The sequence below is a fragment of the Cinclus cinclus genome, chromosome 1 (assembly GCF_963662255.1).
Source record: "Cinclus cinclus chromosome 1, bCinCin1.1, whole genome shotgun sequence".
Classification (NCBI taxonomy): Eukaryota; Metazoa; Chordata; class Aves; order Passeriformes; family Cinclidae; genus Cinclus; species Cinclus cinclus.
This window is the reverse complement of record NC_085046.1, coordinates 16,276,766-16,296,448: the sequence shown is the minus strand read 5'-3', so window position 1 is coordinate 16,296,448 and position 19,683 is coordinate 16,276,766. Positions and strand designations below refer to the sequence as shown.

The 19,683-nt window shown below is 43.8% G+C and overlaps 2 protein-coding genes across 3 annotated transcripts in view; both read left to right on the top strand.

Annotated features, from left to right (window-relative positions):
- MYO3A (myosin IIIA) overlaps positions 1 to 12,372 on the top strand; it is a 103,972-nt gene extending 91,600 nt beyond the window's left edge. For both annotated transcript variants that reach the window (XM_062494239.1, XM_062494231.1), the window contains 4 exons: positions 5,456 to 5,565; positions 8,098 to 8,138; positions 9,887 to 10,027; positions 11,884 to 12,372. In XM_062494239.1, the coding sequence (XP_062350223.1) occupies positions 5,456 to 5,565; positions 8,098 to 8,138; positions 9,887 to 10,027; positions 11,884 to 11,998 (407 nt within the window). In that variant the 3' untranslated portion in view covers positions 11,999 to 12,372. The remainder of the gene's footprint in view (positions 1 to 5,455; positions 5,566 to 8,097; positions 8,139 to 9,886; positions 10,028 to 11,883) is intronic.
- Positions 12,373 to 14,979: 2,607 nt separating this feature from the next.
- The window catches only part of GAD2 (glutamate decarboxylase 2), a 38,878-nt gene continuing 34,174 nt past the window's right edge, over positions 14,980 to 19,683 (top strand). The window contains exons 1-4 of the mRNA XM_062494217.1: positions 14,980 to 15,055; positions 15,320 to 15,379; positions 15,501 to 15,653; positions 16,647 to 16,880. Coding sequence (XP_062350201.1) covers positions 14,980 to 15,055; positions 15,320 to 15,379; positions 15,501 to 15,653; positions 16,647 to 16,880 — 523 coding nt within the window. The remainder of the gene's footprint in view (positions 15,056 to 15,319; positions 15,380 to 15,500; positions 15,654 to 16,646; positions 16,881 to 19,683) is intronic.

Sequence of the window (19,683 nt, the reverse complement as noted above, 5' to 3'; positions counted from 1 at the left end):
GGTATCGTATTTTCTTCCTCTATGCAATATAGTAAAATATCTACAAAACTCCCAAAGATTTGAGGTAAGGTCCTGCAGATGGTCATGCTAAAGTGAAGCAGATAGATGAGGTCATCCACTGCCTTTTTAACAGGGAGGAACCTTCCTGTCTACCTGCCTACGTTATGTGTTACAGTAGGACTTATACACACTCACTTACAGAAGGATATGCTTTTACTGCAGCTTTCCCTCTATGGCTGCTTTTCCTGTCCTACTCTTATGGAGGCAGGGATTGTTGAGCTTTAGGTGTTCTTTAAATCAGGTGGTATTTACCGATTTGTAATTATGTTGGTCATTTACATTTATTTACACTTTTTCATCAGCTTCACTAAGTTTTATATGTCGTTTTGCAGCTATAGCACATGAATTTTATTTTACAGATAGGAGAGTTTGGCTGCCTTTGTCTCTGGGTAGATGGCCATTGTGCAATCACACAACTTACCACTTCCTCTGATAAAATATTTTATTACATTTGCTACCCACAGAAGGGGAGTAACTGGGGGACAGCTGATGACATACTGTGACAAATGTTCAATTTTTTTAAATGGTTTGCTTGTTTGTTTGTTTTTAATAAAAATGCAAAGCTTGCAGTTCAAAGAACTTCTGAGCAAAAGGTTAATTTAATCTTAAATCCACGAGGTTAAGTTGTTCTTAAATGAGTTTCTTTGTATTTATAAAATGCATAAAGCAAGCTGCATAAGGTTCCTGGAATAAACAATGTTCCCTGTGGCTAGAATCTCTGAGTAGGTTTTATTTGCTTCTTACATGCTTTTCAGCCTTTTCAGTAATGGCTGCACCCCAGAACTGCACCCTTGGACTGCTGGTGAGCCTTGGGTTGCTGTGGCGTCAGAACAGATGCACTAATGGCTGCTGTCAAGTTTCTTGAGATCAAAGCCTGAAGTGAGAGGAATTTGATCATTATGGGAGGATTTTTTTATCCTAGATGAATCATAGTGCTCTTCCCTCTACTTATTAAATGACAGTTCAAGTACAAAATCTCAGAAAGAGAATTTTCTGTATTTAGAATGAAATATATGTGGTATGAGGAACCCCGAATCAGCTGAGGACATTTTCAACTAAATGAGGCAATGAGACAAGCAGGGTTTTCATCCAGGCTTCCTCCTGCTGTAGCCTGTCAGAGTGCTATTTACAGGAATTTAATGGGAAGGCTTTGCAAGGAAAAGGGAGCCTGTGTAGCACTGGGTGATCAGAGCAGTGTTCACCAGCCAGACTTTCTTCTTTGCAAGTGAGTAGTCAGCCAGGGAGCACTAAGGCGTGGGACTGGAACAAAACAGGGTAGGCAGGCACTACTGGCTGGTGGTTCTTGGCTACAGGAATGGTCCTTTGAGCACCACATAGCCAGGATGTAGATATGTGTTGGGAGTTGCTCAGATCCAGGGCAGAGCATAAGACCTGGGAGGTTGTGGAAGTGGAATACAGCCATTTTCCTTAAATATCCTCTCTTAAAAAGCAGTAATCCCAGGTCACCAGAAATGAGAGGTGCTGGAGCAAGTCCAGAGAAGGGCAACAAAGCTGGTGAAGGGTCTGGAGCACAAGTCCAATGAGGAGCAGCTGAGGGAGCTGGAGGAGTTTAGTCTGGAGAAAAGGAGGCTCAGGGGTGACCTCATCACTCTCTACAACCACCTGAAAGGAGGGTGCTCCCAGATGGGGGTTGGCTCTTCTTCCAGGCAACCAGCGACAGGGTGAGAGGACATGGCCTCAGGCTGTACCAGGGGAGGTTCAGGCTGGACAGAAGCAGGAATTTCTTCACCTAAAGGGGTGTTAGCCATTGGAATGAATTTCCCAAGCAAGTGGTGGAATCACCATCCTTGGAAGTATTTAAAAAACACCTGGACATGACACTTCATGCCATGGTCTACCTGGAAAGGTGGTCAAGGCTGGACTTGATGATCTTAGAGGTCATATTGTTATTCTGTGATTCAGTATTAGTGTCAGCCAGAGACTGAAACTGCTTCCCTCAGTGGGGCTGTGGGACTTAGGCGTGAGAGATCGAGCACTGTCAACCTCTGCTGTACACAATCTGAAAGTTCTCAGTCTCTTGCAGTTTCTAATTCTAGATCTGTGCCAGAGTTATCCCTCTGTTTTTTTTCCAATTTGCTAAGAATTTGCAGCCATCAGCCGTAATTTCCAAATCTGGCTGTGTTAAACATCCCATGAATTAAAAATACCTAAAAGTTATTAACCAGGATGTTGAAGAGCAGTGCTTTTCTCAGTGCAAATTCCAAACTTAAGTTACATCTTCACGCTGTGTACAGTTAGAACAGTAGAAAGGCATGCACATAAATACTGTAAGCAATAATACCTGTTAGCTTGTCATTATAAAGTCCTGGAATTCCAGTTGCTGTATTTCCATTTTTACTGATTACTTTCAACTCACTCTACAAAAGCTATACAATTACTGCTTTTCCTCATTTTCCTTCCTGCTTAATTCTGAGCCTGGCTTTATACTTCTGTCTCCATAAGATGTGGAACAGCTCTAAATCAAGCATGTAACATTTCACTTGAATGACCTCAAGATTGGCTTTGTCTTTTCTCCAGGTGGCTTAATATATAGAGACCTTTGGTCCCTTAGATATTTATCACAGCTGTAACCACACTATTTCTCCAGTGTTCAGTATAAAATCTGTTGTAAGTCACAGTTAATTTACATTAGGCTCCACAGATGTTGATTCGAGATTGCTGTCTTCCAAGCTTATCATTGTATGTCAGAATGTACAGACAGTTCATCCTAAAGGGCTGTTGATACTGACTCATCTTTATTCAAACATTTCTTGCTCATCCTTGAACATTTCAAGCACATGCAGCTCTCCTCAGTTCCTGTAGTTTGTGGTGGTATTCAGGATACATATACCTTACTGTGTAATTTGGAGGCAAAACTCAGAAGTGCATTTTTAGCCCTATATTCAATTTTAAAAAGGAATTATGGAAGTCCAAGCTTAGAAAGCTGCCTGACTCAACATAGTATTTCTTTCCCCTCAGTTCTTTTGCACAGCTTACACATGTACAACACAAAAGTTGAGATGAAAAGCATTTTTTTACTGAAACCTTTATCATTGTCAAAATGGTATTTTTTGAATGTATAAAGCAGTCTCTTTGCACAGCACACACACAAGAAGTATACAAGTAATTTCAGTTGGAATAATTGTAATCTGGAATACAATAATGCTTTATCTGTTTGACATTGATGAATTAAATAATGTAACAGCATACACAGCAATGAATTCTTAAGGCACTGTAAAAAAATCCTTAGGGATAATGAGAGCCTTTTCATTGGAATTTTCCTAGAGCTTCCAAATTGGGGAAGCTAATTTGACTTCATTTCTTTTTTCAGATTTTCATGCAGTTATGATCTCTGACAAAATTTTTGAATGTTCTACAGACAGGGCATAAGGTATTTCTATTCAACAGCACTGAATTTTAAGGGATTTTTTTAAAGGTAATGTTTCCACTTTGGACTCCTGTTGTGTTTAGAAATAAAATAGGTAACGTATGCCTCTTCTCTCAAACAAATGGAAAGTCAGATAACTCCAGGTGGCCCATTTGAAATGCAGCAAGGTAGCAACAGTCCACATTAAAAGCCCAGTCAAGCCTGCTGTACCTATTGAAATCAATACACTTATATTTAATACCGGTTACTGAAATTAATTCATTGCATCTAAAATTCATTGTTTAACATGAATTATCTGTAACCTAGCTTAGAAAAACACCTTGTTCTTTTAGGTGCAAAATGTTAAAAAGATACTTGTTCATTCATTACAGAAGAACCAGTCTGCATTTCAGATAAGAAACTAAAACAATAAATGTAATCATTATCCAACTACAATATAAATTAACATTATTCATTCGGGCTCCTCTGTATACCCATGACCTTTACAAGCCTTTATTTATCACACATAACAAAAAACTTAAACAGCTAATTTTGCAGGAGTCTACACTGATGTATTACTGATCGTTTCTCATTTTAAATTATTGTGCTATCTGCTTAATTAAAAATATGTCTGCTGTACATAGGAGAGTTTTTAGTTGTATCATGTAAAAGGGTTTCTGATGGTCATAGGGGAACAAAATGGTGTTAAAGTCACTTCATGTGGAAGTGGATTATATCAGCAAAACACACTTTAGTAATTCGCTAGGATCTGGATCCCTATTCCAACCTCACACTGTGTTTATTTATGAATAAGGAGATGGTTTTTTTTTTTCACGGACTGTCCTTAGTGTATCTGTGATAGGACAAGGGCAAGATCAAACCTCACTGGATAATGCAAGATACCTTAGACACTCAGTTCACTGTACTGTGACTTCATTCACCACTCTGTATGTGTCTCTATAACCCATCTCTCCCACTGGTGTTCTGTTGCTGTGCGGCCCCCTTCTCCTTCATCATGAAGGAATTGCTGTCACTGTTACCTTTTCCTATAGCTGAAGCTGAAGGGAAGGAGACCAGGCTCACCAGGCTGTACATTTGTGATCTCTTGTCTCTCCAGGGCCAGTTCTGTTGTCTTCCTAGGCATTAGGAACCCTGCACTCAGTGTTGTCTCTGTGACAAATGACCTATGAACCCAAGCAGACCTGTATCTTAGCACTGTCAGAATTGCATATAGATTTTCAAAAGCAAATAACCAAGATATTTTTTCTAGTTTTCTGTGTGCCAGACAGTGTAATCTGCAATTCAGAGTCATCTAACTCTGAACTGGGAGACTGCCAGGGGACAGTAGTTCCATTTTGTGTTAAAATCTTGATTTCATTTCTATTGGAGTGAAAGCATTTCTCACATGTTTGCAAAAAGTGTTTGTAGAAGTAGAGACTGGAATTTGAGTACACTAACATAGACTACATTGGATGTGATGGACATGGTCATGCTGTGTTGCCCAGTGGCACATGATTTGGTTTGAAATGAAAAGCCTCAGCAGGACACCTGGACGAAAACCTTCACTGTGGTAAGGTAGAGGACAAACTCTGAAACAGAGGTCTAATCCTAGTTCCCTCATTCAGCACCTTAAAGATTGACTTGAATCTGAAAAATATCACCCCTGCCACACAGGTCCCTGTTAAGAGGCAATGGCCTTACAGTAGCCATTACCCTTCAGAGCCCTTTTCTGAAAGTGAAGAATCTCTTTTCTTTCAGAAGGAGAGATCTGTGCCAGGCAGACCTCCAGGCTGTTCCAGCCTGGCATTCATTATGTGGCATTTGTCCCTATGGGCAGTCAGGTCTCAAGTGGATAAACCTATTCACTGCTGATGAAAATGTCCAAACCAGTTGCTTACTTAAATTACTGCGAGCAGTAAAAGTGGCTATGTGGATTTTTTTTCTCTCTTTGGCAAAATTCTCATTTTTTTTTCAAAGGCCTCCAGTTCTGTGAAGAAGTAAGCATTGCTGTCTTCTGCTTTTTTATAGTTGTGGCCAGAGTAGAAGACTCTCGCCCAATGCAGAGACCCCCCAGAAGGCCACGGAAGCCCAAGACATTAAATAATCCAGAAGACTCCACCTACTACACTCTAATACATGTGAGTTTTAGAAGCTTTTCTGGGATGAAACTATCAGATAATTCCCACCTAAACTATCTTTCTAATTGCCCAATTCCCATTATTCTTTTCCTATGCAGCATAAATCCTGTGTCCTGATGAAAGGAGGCAGGCCACAAACTCCACATTTCAAATGAGACTTGAAATGGAAGTACAGAGTTACCCAGACAGGGAAGCTATGTCAGACCAGTATTTAATTCTGTACCTAATACATACATTCTTTTGTTACATGCAAAAGTAGCATTTGTATTTTCAATACCCAAATCAAGTGCCCTGTCTGCATAGTTTCTTTGTAAGTCACAGGGGAGAACCAGGAGAGGCACAGGTTTGTTTGGAGCTATTTTGAGCATCTAAATTAGTGCTTGATCTTGCAGAGAGAGCAAATATTAAAATAAGTTGTATTAGTATGCACACTGTAACTTCCTTTACAAATGTGTCAGATTGTGATTATGAAGGCACTGGCAAATACCAACAGCTCAGGACACTAATGGATTTGAGTGTCGCTATATATAGCCCTTGGTCCAAGTTCAGATACCAAGTGCTGCTTTCCCCTCTTGACTTCAGTGCCCTTAAATATAGGAAAAAAGGCAGGAAAGTAAGCAGAGAAAGTGAAAATGTAAAAGCAGCTCAGAAAGCACTTACAACAAAAAAAAGCAATTAAACTGATTTGCTCGAGGTGCCTGTATCTTAGTGACCTGTTTTAACAGCTGGTGAGAACCCAGCTAATAAACTAACCATAGCAATTGCTTCTCCTTTCAATAGAAGGTGTCACCAGGGCCTGTAGGGATGGTTGTGTCTGGCATACCAAAAAAATACAAATACAGCTAGGTTTTATTCTGGGGCTTTGAAAAAACACAGCTTTGGTGGTATTCTGTAAAGAAATTAAATTCTTAAAAATAATTTTTCATGTAAGAATAAAATCTGTTTTGTGAAAGCAAGACTGGTGAGATAAGGGACTGAAATGAAAGGCATGACACGCAATCTGTTTTCAGAAATTTCTGAGAAGGACAATTCTGAAGTAAATGCCTATTTAGGAAACGAAAACTCTAGGGTCAGGAACATAGTATTTTCAGAGCGCTTATTTGTTACATGGCCAGCTCCATACCAGAAAACAGCCACAGCATCAGTGCAAACAAAAACTGCAGTAGTGCCAGGAAAATTCTAATCCATGTTCTAGCACCAGCTTTTCAAGGTATTAATCAATATTACCCTCAATGAGTTGTATTTTCAAGAAGGTGTGAAAAAGAGAAACCTGTCTTCCTGACATGAAGTTCACTGGTCAGGGAAAGGTTCAATGTAAATACCTATACACTGAAGTTTAGAAAGGAGACCTACTAATTGTTAAATTCTTAGACCTTGGGTAAGTCATTAAGCTCTAACTTTAGATGGTAGTCAGCTTTAGAGGGCAGTCAGCTTTCCCAGCTATTACAGATTTTCTGCCTTACTGAAAATCTCTGTGACCTTCAGGCATTCACAGATTATTAACAATCCCAGATCATATGAAAGTGAAGGAACACAATATGAGTGCATTTAAAAAAAAAATCTATATTTTACAAAATCAGGTATTTCTCTCACATCATGCTACAGACATTAATTAGACTCCTTACATTCTCACACATCTCCTTGCATATCAGATGACCTGAAGGGGTATACAGGTATAAATGAAGCTTGACAATAGCCCATTGTTCATATAAGGCACGAGAATTTTATTTTGGGGTATATTTCTTTAAATCAGCCTATCATTTTGGAATTATATGTCATGTTCATTTGCCTGCATACTGAAGTCCATCAGGATTTCTGATTCTCAGTGACTTTACAGTCCCTAGTTCTAATACTTTTTCACTCATTTGCAAAAAACACAGTTAAGGCCACAATCTGCACTAAAAAATACTGCCTTTGAAGTATGACGTGTTAGGTGCTGCAACATAGCATTGTTTTGGCTGTAGGGATAGAATTCTAGTAGAGATAAGAAATTATTCACGTTCCCTATGAATCTTCTCTCCTCTGCATTTTTAGAAATCTTGAATCCTAAAGGTTCTTTTGTCATCTGTTATACTGTTTTTAAATGGGGCCTTTGTCCATTTCATTCTACTAAACCTATGTGAAGACTATGCTGGCATTAATGAGAATAGGATTATGCCTCTTCCCACTACATTGCTTCTACTCATGGAAATTCTCGTGGCATCACAGTAAGTTTGCCTCAGTGAGATAGTGTTGTCAACATCATTAAAACAATCATAGCTATTTGAAAGTTTTAGATCTCCTTCTTCTGTTCTGATCTTCATTACTTTGGCTTTTTTTCACAGTATGGCAGCAAATTTGGGAGCAACAATGCCAATCTCATTCTCGGTCTCAAAGGTTCTTAAAAGAGGTTTTTCTGGGGCATTTCCTTATTTTCTATCTTTTTTTTTTTTTTACCGAAAAATATACAACACTCTCCTGCCTAACACTGATGAATTTTATGTTTGCATAAGCTTTCTTTTTAGTATTTTTAATTACTTTTTCCTTTCTTAGAAATCTATACAAGATGAAAAACGGAAACCAAGAAAAGAAAGGTAATTTTTTCATTATCTCACTATTGTCACTCCAGTACTCTAGAATAGTCTTTAGCTGTACTTCAACCAGGAGAATAAAGCATTGAAAAAAGCATGGTAATTTGGTGATTCACAGGGGGACATATATACAAAGTTAAAATGCAATTTTCATTGCCTAAAATCCATTATAGAATTCAGCCATTCAGTTTTCCGAAAACATGGTCCTTTACCATGGTAACACTGGCAATTATAATAACATAAGGTCCACATCAAAGATAGTTCTGACACAGAAAATAATTGAAGGCACTTAAAATTCTAGTCAAAGCAAATGGGCAAGCAGTTCTTTTTTGTCAGCTAAAACACAAAGACTGTCAAAATTTTCTCCTAAATATATATATGAGTGTCTGGAAATAGATAATAAAAAATTAAAACAATAACTATGAATAACAGCTAAAGAAGAGTAGCCCTTGAAATTTGGACCAGAAGTGTTTTCTTCCCTGTGTAACTAATCTATTTTGATGGATCTCTGCAGAAAAGAAGGAAGCACTAGGTATATTCTGTCCTTCCGTGTCTTGGATCCTTATGTGTGCTGCAGACCTGGTTCACAGCTCCTGACATAATTCATAGCTTTATTTTATTTGTGTTTCTATACTGAGGCTTTGCTGCTGCCCCCTCAGTGGCACTGCTGTGGCATCATGTGCGATGGCAGCCTGCTCATAGCTGCCAGATGAATGGGCTCTTTGCACTGTCCTCGGCTGAGGTTGCAGAATACAAACTCCATGGCTAAAATATGTATCTTAGAGGAAGTTGCATGACATTACATCTATATAAAATGTGCTCACAGCACTGAGCTTCATTGAACTGCAATTTAAATTGCACTTGATTATGCCGCAGCTTAAAGGATTGACCTAACGTCTATGTCCCCCATATTTGGTCTCTTTCAGCTTTTTTTCTCATGTCATTTGGATCCTAAAAACATTTCACACCTATTGACTCCAGTCTAGGAGGAAAAAATAAGTAACACACCAAAATCTAGTTTTCCCTCATTGGCCTCAATTAGGTTTTACTCATCTTAAATCTAGTTAACCAGTTCCCTGACTGCATCTTCTTTCATGTGCTGACTCTCTATGAGTCAACATAGCAAGTGAACATAGCGAGTGAAATCAGTCAATTACTTCTGGTTTCTAACAATGTGAGGATTGAATTCTGAACTTGTCTATTCAGATTCTTTTTTAGGATATTGTTTCTTTCCTTAGCCATACTAAAATGGATGCTTGGATTGATTTTTTTCTGTATGTATAATACGCTCAGCAGTATTCACCTAACAAAATAAGAGATACCTGCATTATTGACACCCATATCTGAACTAGTTGCTTTAGACTCTCTTCTCGTACTCAGAGAAAAAATAGTCATCTTTAGGAAAATTATTCATCTCTTGCTCAAAGAGATAGATATCATCTAGAATAGACCAGATGAATTATACCATAAAAATGCCACTCTGCTGAGTCTAATGGCAAACCCAAACAATTTCAGTAATCTGTGTCTATTTTATGAATATATAAAAGTATTTAGCAATTCAAAATTCTCAATATCTACATCTTACAGCAGTCATACTTCAGAGACTGAGTTTTTTGTGCCTATATATATTTCTCCTTAGATCCTCAACACATAAACAGAACTAGTAATGATATTTGGCTGCCTTGATTTTGTATGTTGAAAATAATATTGAAAAATTAAACTGTTGACTTAGTGTTCTTATTTATTGACAGTCTGAGCAAAGTGCTAGATTTAGATATCTACTACCAAGAAATTTCATCTACTGATTCCAGCTCCAAGGACAGCAGTTCTACCACAAGAAGGAAGAGATACCCAATTGAGCGCAGGACTTCCATTTTACGAGCTACTGAGCGGTAATTCATACAAAATAGTAATAGGAAAAAAATAAGTATTATCCTTGTTGACATATTCAAAATATTAATAAAAAGAAAAGAAATGCATTTTCAAATTATACATAAATCTATTAAATTAAAATTTGTCAACTTATCTTGCAAAACATATAGCTAAAATTTCCCATCTCAAAATGGGAATATTCCCCATGCAAGAGGGATAAATGGCAGTGTAGTTGGTGTTCAGCCTACCTGCCAGTTTTTTGGTTTCCCAAGGGCCAGATGGACAGACATTCTGCATCTCTTATCTAAAATAAAATTAAACTGAAGCAGAACCTAAAAACTGTTTTTCTGATTAGTTAGGTTTTAAATAGTGAGGACGTGTGCCAGACTTTCTACATGTTTTCTGCAGGTAAGACTCCAGCTTGACTGCCTCCTTCTCCTGCTGTCCTGTAGCAGCACAGGTGTCTGTAGCCTGCATGCACCACCTGGACAAGGTGGACAGCCAGGAGAAAAGCCCCAAAGGGAGGGTTTGCTCAACCTCCCCTCTTCCCACATAGACTTCACAGAAGGCTAAGGAAATTCATATTCTCACTCTTGCGCTGCACTAACACACACTGCACATGCAAACACACATCTATATATCTTAATATAATTGTACTTTCTTGCTTGTTCCTAAGTGTAAGAAAAGCTTGGAAAACTATCTAGGTCAAAGTCTTAAGGGAAACGCTAAGCCTGGGATGAGTGCTGAATTTGAAAATGTATCTATAGTAATAGAGGAAATGTTTGTAGAACATTTAGAATGTAGAATGTTTTGTGTGCTTTATGTAATTCATATCCAGCCTGTTTTTCACGTAGAATCTAAAATAGTTTCAGGAAAGTGAAGACATGTAATTAAAAGTAGTAATATCAGGGAATTACCGTACAGTTTACAACCATTAGAAAATGTTGTATTTCTGAGGTGGTTAATTGCACCAAATCTGTCACCCTAAGGTCTGGTTTAGGTGAGTGAAAGTTTTACTACTGAGCTTACTAAAAGGAATTTCTTACCCTTTACTGTTTGCTGCTCTGATTGCAGCCTAAGTAGCTATAGTGAAACAAAATATGTGTTAACTTCCAAATCTTTAGTTATCTCAGAGGGCAGATGAATGCAATTAATAAACATTTCTGCACTTCAGTATCTCTTGAACAGGGTCACCAGGATATAAAGACTGACCAACCACTTCAATCTACAGAAGTGAAACACTGAGTACTTTTTATTTAGCAGTTTACCTTTGACATTGGTATAGGACCAGTGATGGAGGCACCTTAAGTGTAGAACACTACAAATTTTTGTAATTATTTCAGAGTAATTTACTTTTTAAATAACTGTATTTTATTTTTAATCTCGCTCCATGGTAACCACTGATGCCACATCATCATTCCAGCCTGTAAGATGTGGCATCCAAAATGCATTTTGCCATCTGAAAAAAAAAAAAAAAAAAAAAAGAGATGGACTCTTACAGTGAACTCCACAGGCAGGTTAAATAGAGAGCAAACAAATCTATGCCAACTGAAAATCTGGTGCAGTAACCATCAGGCAAATGCTACTGCAAAGCATCCCCATGCTCACAATGTTTTTATGTCCTTTCATTATGTCCCCTTCATAGAAGAACATGTTGTTCTTCTGTGTTCACCTGCTTCTAACATATTATGTGTTTGTTCCGAGGTGCCTGTTTCGTGCAGCACAGGAAGAGGCCTAACAAAATCAGCTGGCTTTTTTTCCTTTCTCCTTTTATTTTTCCCCGACAAGGGTGGAGGTTAAGCAGTCGATTAGGAGTGTTTGCCAAGGTAAATGTTTTGACTGTAATTTCTAAAACACTTCTGTGCATAATCCCTAGGTCGAGGGTTGCAGAAAGACCCCTGGAAGAGAGCAGAGCCGAAGATAATCCCTATGACTACAGACGACTGCTGCGGAAGACCTCACAGCGCCGGCGCCTTATCCAGCAGTTCTAGCTGCTGCTGCTGTGTCTGCTGCCATTTGGCTTTTATTAGCGTAATTTTTTTATCATTTTATACCATGTGTTTCTTCTTTTTTTTTTTTCTAATCCTCAGTGTTTCAAGTTTATGTGTGTGTTCATGTGAATACAAATGACTGTGGTTTACAGCCCAACACCATTGCAAAGGGACACTGTCAGTCACAATCCATATTCTTCCCTAATATAAAAATAAGCTTTTTTCGTGTACTATTGCTACATCCTAACATTATTAAACAGCTTAAATCTAGTTTGCTTTCCTCAGTGCATATTTCTTCTTTTCCATTTCATCAGACTCATCCAATCAAAATATTAATTTACTTTCTAGTTCCTAGTTAAGCTTTCAAATTTCCATGTGCACCTTCAGAAAACCTTAGTTATTGTTTCTAATAAATTGTTTTACAGGCAAAAAAAATTACAAGAGCACGGTGGAGGAATATCTGCTTATTCTAGTTCACATTGCCTAAATTTTGGGATGACCCATTTGTGGCAAGTGTCTCTCTAATGAAAATTAAAATATACGATTAATTGGATAGCATACTATGACAGTTTATTTCATTATTGACTTTACTGTAAAGCTAGTAGCCAGTTTTAAAGGTCAATATTGTGTGCATAATCTTTATGTTGGAGATGTCCATTTATGAGAAGTGTATCCAGCCCTCTCCTCTGCCTCTGAGCTTTGTGACTAAGTGATGAACTTTTAAATCATGTTTGCTTTGTTCTCATTTGCATTAGATTTTTAGGAATCCTAATCTCTGGGGTACCAAGAAAGGAATAGAAATACACTCTGGTTGCTGCTGTAATGTAATGATCATTCTTAATCAGTTCCACTAGAAATTAAATTAAAATAAAAGCAATAGCCACAGTGTTCAAATTTCCCCCTGATTCTTTATTCAAAAGACCTTATTTCACAGAAACCACACAGATAATTGCAGCACTTCCTTTCAGGATTCATAATTGCGTGTTCCCAGCTGCAAAGCAAGAGAAGGCAAATTTCATGATGCAAGCGTAAAGGCCTGATCCCAGTCTGTTCCTGAGCTCTCCTAAATGTGACAATTGGCGGCAGCAGTCAGCCACAGGGGCTGGGTTTTGTCCGTTCCCCACGCACATTTGGCCTTTTCCCCAGAGACAGATAACCATGGCTTCCTGATTTGTAACTAGTTACAAAGCTGTGCACCAGATTAAAATGTACTGCAATGTAAAATTTGCAATAATACGTTAAAATTTTGAAATGTTTTACGGTTGCTTTGTCATGTATTATTAAAATGGTAAAGTAAATAAAAATGTACAAAGCAGTCATACGGTTGGTTGTGTCTGAATTACACCCAGAACCGACAAAACACTGTGGACAGGGGCATGAGTGAGCAAGGCAGGGAAGGGCTCACAGCAGCCTCTGGCCGTGGGAAGCTGGAGTTATTGTCTGTGTGCAAGCCAGTGTGATGCGGCAACTGGAACAGGCTCTAATTTCACACAAAAATGATGACTGGACTGGTTTTCTTCTCGTTTAAAGCACTGAGACATTTTTGTGAGGTCTCCTGGTGGGACACTCCCCATAACCATATGGGTGCCTGCAGAAAGCAGAGATGCCCCGGGCTGAACGCAGGGCCTGGCTGTGAGCAGCGTGGGGGGCTCTCCGTGACCAGCGGTCTCGGCAGAGCCACGTCCTGACCTCGTGCGGTCCCGCCTGCCTCCCTCCAAAGCCAGGGTGTGAAATCCCCACGCCAGAGGAGAGGCAGCCGCGACAGGGAAAGGCCCCCTGCGAGACCCGGCTGGTTGGAAAAGGGAGGTTTGGTTGCCTTCAGTAGACGTCGTGAAGGGAATGGGAACAGCTGTTCTCGTGCTCTTCCCGTCTGGCCGCCGGGCCCTCCGCCTCCTCGGAGCTGGAGCGAGGATGGCGGTTCCACCAGGGTCCCCAACTCGGAATGTTGCGAGAAGCCCCCGGGAGTGCCCCGGGGCTCCAGGGACACGCGGGGACAGCCGCGGCGTCGCGCAAGGCTCCCCCCCTACGTCCGTACAAGCCAGGACGCCCCTGCAAGCCCGGGAGCAGGAGGGACGGCAGGACCCCAGCCCCGGGCGGGCCCCTCCACCAGCGCCTTCTCCACCGCTGTCCGGCCCGACGGGCGTCCGCCGGGGGTGTGGGCCAGGCCGAAGGGACAGCGGGGGCTCGGGGACTGTCTCTTCCCCACCCCGGGACCGCTGGCGGCACGGGCTGTGCCGGTCTCGGCACCGCCGCTCAGGAGTGCCCTGTTCGCACGTGCGGAGATGCCCCGGTGCAGAAGTGGGAGGTTGGGGGGAGGGGGTGGAATTTCCCTTCGCTTTGCATCTTAAAGGACTGAGGGCACCTCCCTGTAGTCTCAACTTTCCCCTCGAGGTACTAGGCTGGATCACCGCGGCCGCCCACGCCAAGACTTGGAAAACTACCATTCCACTCCCCTCGGCGGCACCGGGAGGCTCAGCCCTCTCCGCCCGCCCCGCCGGGCTGCGGCCGCATGGACCGTCGGTAGGGTGAACACGGCACAGGCAGCCTCGCTTGCTTTCGCCTCCCAAGGCAGCTGCAGCCCCAGTTAAAGCAACGCCTCGGGTCTACCCCGAGCGCTGTCGTCCTCCCACCGCAGCCCCTCGCTTCGCCGATGCAGGGTGCGGACACCCCTTAGAACAGCCGGCGCCGTCGCCGCTGGCCGCCTCAGCGGGCACCTCTCTTCCCGTGGAGCCGCCCGCCCCGTCCCGGGCAGCAGCGCCTGCGGGGCGCGGCCGCGGCAGCTCGGCGAGCGCGCCCCGGGGGCGCCCACGGGACACGCTCCCACCCACGCGTGCCCGGGGCGCTCCCGCCCCTCCGCCTGCCGCCGCCTGGCGCAGCCGCGCGCACTTACACACCCGCACACTCACACTCACGCACACTCGCTCAGGCCGCCTGGGCTGCAGATCGCCGCTGCTCGCCCGTCCCGCCGGTTCGCCTCCACCATGGCAAGCCCCGGCTCCGGCTTCTGGCCCTTCGGAGCCGAGGAGGGCTCCGCAGCCGCTGAGACCCCCGGCACAGGTAGGGGGACGCCGAGCGGCCGGGAGGGATCGGCCCGACGGAGCCGCCGTGACAGCGCTGCCCGGACGCTGGAGCCCCCTTTGTGACAGCTCGACCGGCGGGACGAAGCGATGCGAGCGGAGGGGACCGAGGGCGACTCGAGCCCGGGGCAGCGCTGCGGGGCTCTGCGGGACAGGGGGTTCCTGGGGAGCGGGGAGGGGGTCGGGCGAGACGCCCCCAACCCGCGCCCGCTCCACGGACCCTCCGCTCGATTTTCTCTTACAGCCAGAGCTTGGTGTCAAGTTGCCCAGAAGTTCACGGGAGGGATAGGAAACAAACTCTGCGGTAAGGGCAGGGAGGCCCCGGTAGCCCGCGGTTCCGCCGCGGGACCTGGCCCGGGCCGGGGGGGCGGGGGATGAGGGTCGATGTCCCGGTAATGAGGCCGTGTGTCCGTGTCGCTGTCAAGCCCTGCTCTACGGAGATGCCGAGAAACCCGTGGATACCGCCGCCAGGGCAGCGGCACCGGGGGTAGCGGAGCCGAGGCCGACCTGCACCTGCGACAAAAAACCCTGCGGTTGCCAAAAAGCCGACGTGAATTACGCCTTTCTGCACTCAACAGGTAACGGCGCTCCCGGGGCACGCTGCTTCTCTAAAACTAACAAGAATAGAACAGCGGTTCTGTCGGGAAATTGCCTCCGTTCGCCTTGTGCGGACCCGTGGGGGGTCCGGCAGTGCGCGACGCAGCTCTGCGTCCTCAGCCCTGGCCCCCGCCGGGCATTTCTCAAACCAACGAAAAATCACTCAAACAACAAAAAATCCCGAAAAGAAAAACCCAAAGCAGTAAAATCCCGCGTACTGGAGCCCGCGGCTTTTTCTTTCTAAGGAGCACAGATAGCATCGACCTTCTCACTGAAGACCCTGCGATGTTATTAAGGTTGGAGGGGAGGAGGGAGATAGAGCGTTCTTCTACTCATTTGCTTTAATTCGAGATATTTTTACACTTCATTTTTTCTGACCTTTGAGGTAGCGTCTCCGGCAGTGAGTAGATCCCAGGTCCCCGCCGACATGCGCTGGCCGTTTGCTTGGCAGCCCGGGACCCCAAATTAGGGTCTTCCACTAGTCTGGCTTTGACTGAGCCGTCGCTTTTAAACAAAAGCTTTGTGTACACCAAGAGTCCGTGCAGCATCGCCTCAGAAAAAGGCATTACATTATCAACAAGTCACTCGCATAGGAAAGTCACCACGAAGGTATTTTATTGCATGGCAAATGACAGTTTTTAGGGTGCTGCTTGTAGCATTTGTTGATCAGTCTTTATTTCCTACGAGATTCGTTTTCTCTTTCTTCTTGTTTCCCTGCTCTCACTGTCTTAAAACCTGGTCTGAAATATACTGTGGACAGAATTGGCCAATTTAGATAGGATATTAAATCTTCTTATCTCTCAGAACATTCCTCGAAATACAGCCTTGCCAATTTGCTTATTAAATGAAAACAAAATGTATTTTTATTGATCACAGTGTAAATACTTTGTAAACATAAATAGGAGAAGGCTGTGTTCAAAATCTATGCATATGGTCATAAAACGAAGTGAACTTTTAAATTTCTCCATTCCCAGATCTTCTGCCGACATGCAATGGAGAAATAGCTACTATGTCTTTCCTACAAGACGTTGTGGACATTTTACTTCAGTATGTGGTGAAAAGTTTTGATAGATCAACAAAAGTTATTGATTTCCATTACCCAAATGAGCTGCTCCAGGAATATAACTGGGAACTAGCAGACCAGCCACAGACCTTGGAAGAAATTCTATTGAACTGCAGAACAACTCTGAAGTATGCAATTAAAACAGGTAATAGCAATGCTCGTTTTCTACCCTGTATGGTCTCATACATTGATTAAAGGTGTCATTTCAATTTAGCTTGAAACGTTAAATATTGAAGCAGCAACTGTACTTTGTCAGCTCCAAGCAATTCTAGCAGAGGCAGAAATCGGTTTTCCAAAACGATAGAACACTCCAGCAGCTCCATCTCTGTAGCTGTCAGCGCAGCCTCGCGCACGCTCTCCGATTTAAAATGAATGCGTGTGTGCCGCAGAGCAGACTTTGCACCACCTTCACGACTTTCTGCCGTTCCTTTTCATTCATTTCATGTGTGATGCCCGGCGATGGCCTCTGGCTCCCTGCAGAGCGGGGTGCGGCGGACGCGGAGCTCGGGGCAGAGGGGAGTGAGTCCCTGTACGGGGGCAGCAGGGACCAGCCCATTTAACAGCCCAGATCGCAGTCATCGGCCTGCAAATTCGAACTCTGAGCAGACATTTGCCTTGTCTCTCACTTCGTCTGCAGGACGCAAAATAAAAAGAGAATTTAGCAGAACCTTACACAGAAATACCGAGGATTTTGTTTCAACTTTAGGCTCGAGCAATAATACCAGAGTCCGATTTGCTTTAGCAGCCATTTGTTGTTTTTCACTGGGGAAGCAGGGATGGGTTGACTCCTGCCTACCTAGAATCCCCCGTTAGTCGTACCCCCCTGTGGGCTTCGTGGAGGGAAGGCAGCGTGGGACTCGCCCGGGCGTGGGGAAGCGCCCATCTCCGCACCGGGGCCACCTTAAATAAACTGCGGCGGAACAGGCAGAAAGCGGAGCCGCAATTACGGCTGTCATTGGAAAATAATAGGTAGTCCGGGGAGCTCTTAGTGATAATTTAAATTACTGAGAAATTGCTTAAAAATAAATGTGAAGCAATTACTGAAAGAGACAAAAGGCTGATTTGTGACTAGATGTTGAGTGGAAAACAAAACAAAACAAAAAATCTCGGGTTTTGAGAAGAGAACAGAACAGACCGATCCAGGTAAAGATGTGAGGGATCTGTGTAATCCTTGTTTAGGGGTGGAATGACCATCCGCATGTTTTGATGCATGGGTCGGGTGTTGTCAAGGTGTTTGTAAAATACTGGATTTAGTAGTTAGGTAAATGATATCCAGAGGAACGAAGTCGATCAGTCCAGTGATCTATGTGATGTGTGTGGACTGGGCATAGGAAACGTGTTTGCACAGAATGGTGTAGAATGTGAGCTCTGTGATTCTGGCAAATCAAAAAAATAGGGTTTCTTAGGTGATTTTCATTAATCGTTTCTTGTTACAGCCTGTGTTCACATAACAGACCTATTTAATTTTGTGTATCCAAAAAAGAGCCTTTAAAACAATGTTACCATTTCTCTTCCTCTATAAATATCGGAAGCTTTCCCATCTTAGCATTTTGTAACTTGTTTTAACGAAGGTAATATTTTTGAAGTCTGAAAACGGGTCCTGGGCTGTTTTGTGAAATGTGGTGGCATGGTGGGGCGCAGTCCAGGGGATGCAGAGCCGCCTCGCTTGGTTGCTGCTGCTCCTCAACACCCTGGGGTGACAGCCCCAGCCTGGAAAGGGGTTCACGACATGCGTGGGGTTTACACCTCGAGCTGTTAGCATGTGCTTCGGAGTAGAACACTGGAATTACCCTCAAAGGAAGGACAGTATGGTGAGGTTTCTGACAGCAGCGTCTTCCTCCACTTCTGCGGCAGGAGCCCCTCGGACACGGCCCCTTCTGGGCGGCGTTTGGCTTCAGGGGCCCGGTACACTGATTGAAAAATAAATTGTATTGCATAGATTAGCCTCACAGCTGGTCCAGGGATTCGGCCAGGGAGATGGCTGATTTTTCGGCCGAGGGGCAGGTGTGGTTGCTCCCAGGTGTTGCCTGCATGCCACGGCTCACTGGGGTGCCCGGGGAAACCGCACTTTCTGCCCCCTTAGCAGCAGAGACGGAATTCTTGCTGGGAGGATGTAAAAAGGCAGTGACTGCGTACGTAAGGAAAGATGGGTGTGAAATTCTGTTACTGTGCACAGTACGATTGAAAATGGACAGGGGAATTGAAATAGGAGCGTTTAAAAATGGCTTGGGAACTCCAGGAGCGGTGCGAGGAGCCGGTTCTGGTCCAGCCTTGCTCCCTGGCAGCCCTGGTGCCGGCCATGCACGCACTGAGGCTGCAGGCACAGCCAGACCCCGTGCTGCCAGCCGTGCCTTTATCCGCGCCTTTATCCGCGCCCAGCCCTCTCGTCGCATCCCTGTGGGGGCTGTGGAGGCCGAGTGTCCAGGTCGGGCATGCCTGTGCCTCAAACCGGGAGTGTGTGTGGCAGGGTGTGCGGGGCACAGGCACGTCCTCGTAGGAAAAGCCGGGTCTCGGGTGTCTCTGTGTCTTGGCCCCGGTTCTTGGCCATCCTTCTCCCGATTTACTCTGGGATATCTGTGAATACATTGTGTATTGCTAAGTAAACCGTTAAGTAATCATCGCCTATTTTCACCTCTCGACCAGTTCTTCACCCTGTCACAGTCTCTTTTCCAATACCTCTTTGTTAAGGAACAACTTCAACAAAGGATGTGCATTTCAGGCAGAGGCACTCGGGTAGAAATTTTGGAGCGCCTCTCACAAACTCTTCTCACCTGGCCAATGGAGCCTGTATTCTAAGCAAAGCCTCAGTTTTCCACGGCCATCTAGGCAAGGGAAGAGAGGTCGCTCACATATTGAGATGTGGCATGGACAAACCCCTGCAGCTGGGGCTGGGGTCAAACTGGGGCCCTGCCCTTCCGTGTTACAGCCGTGCTGCAGGAGGGAAGGGC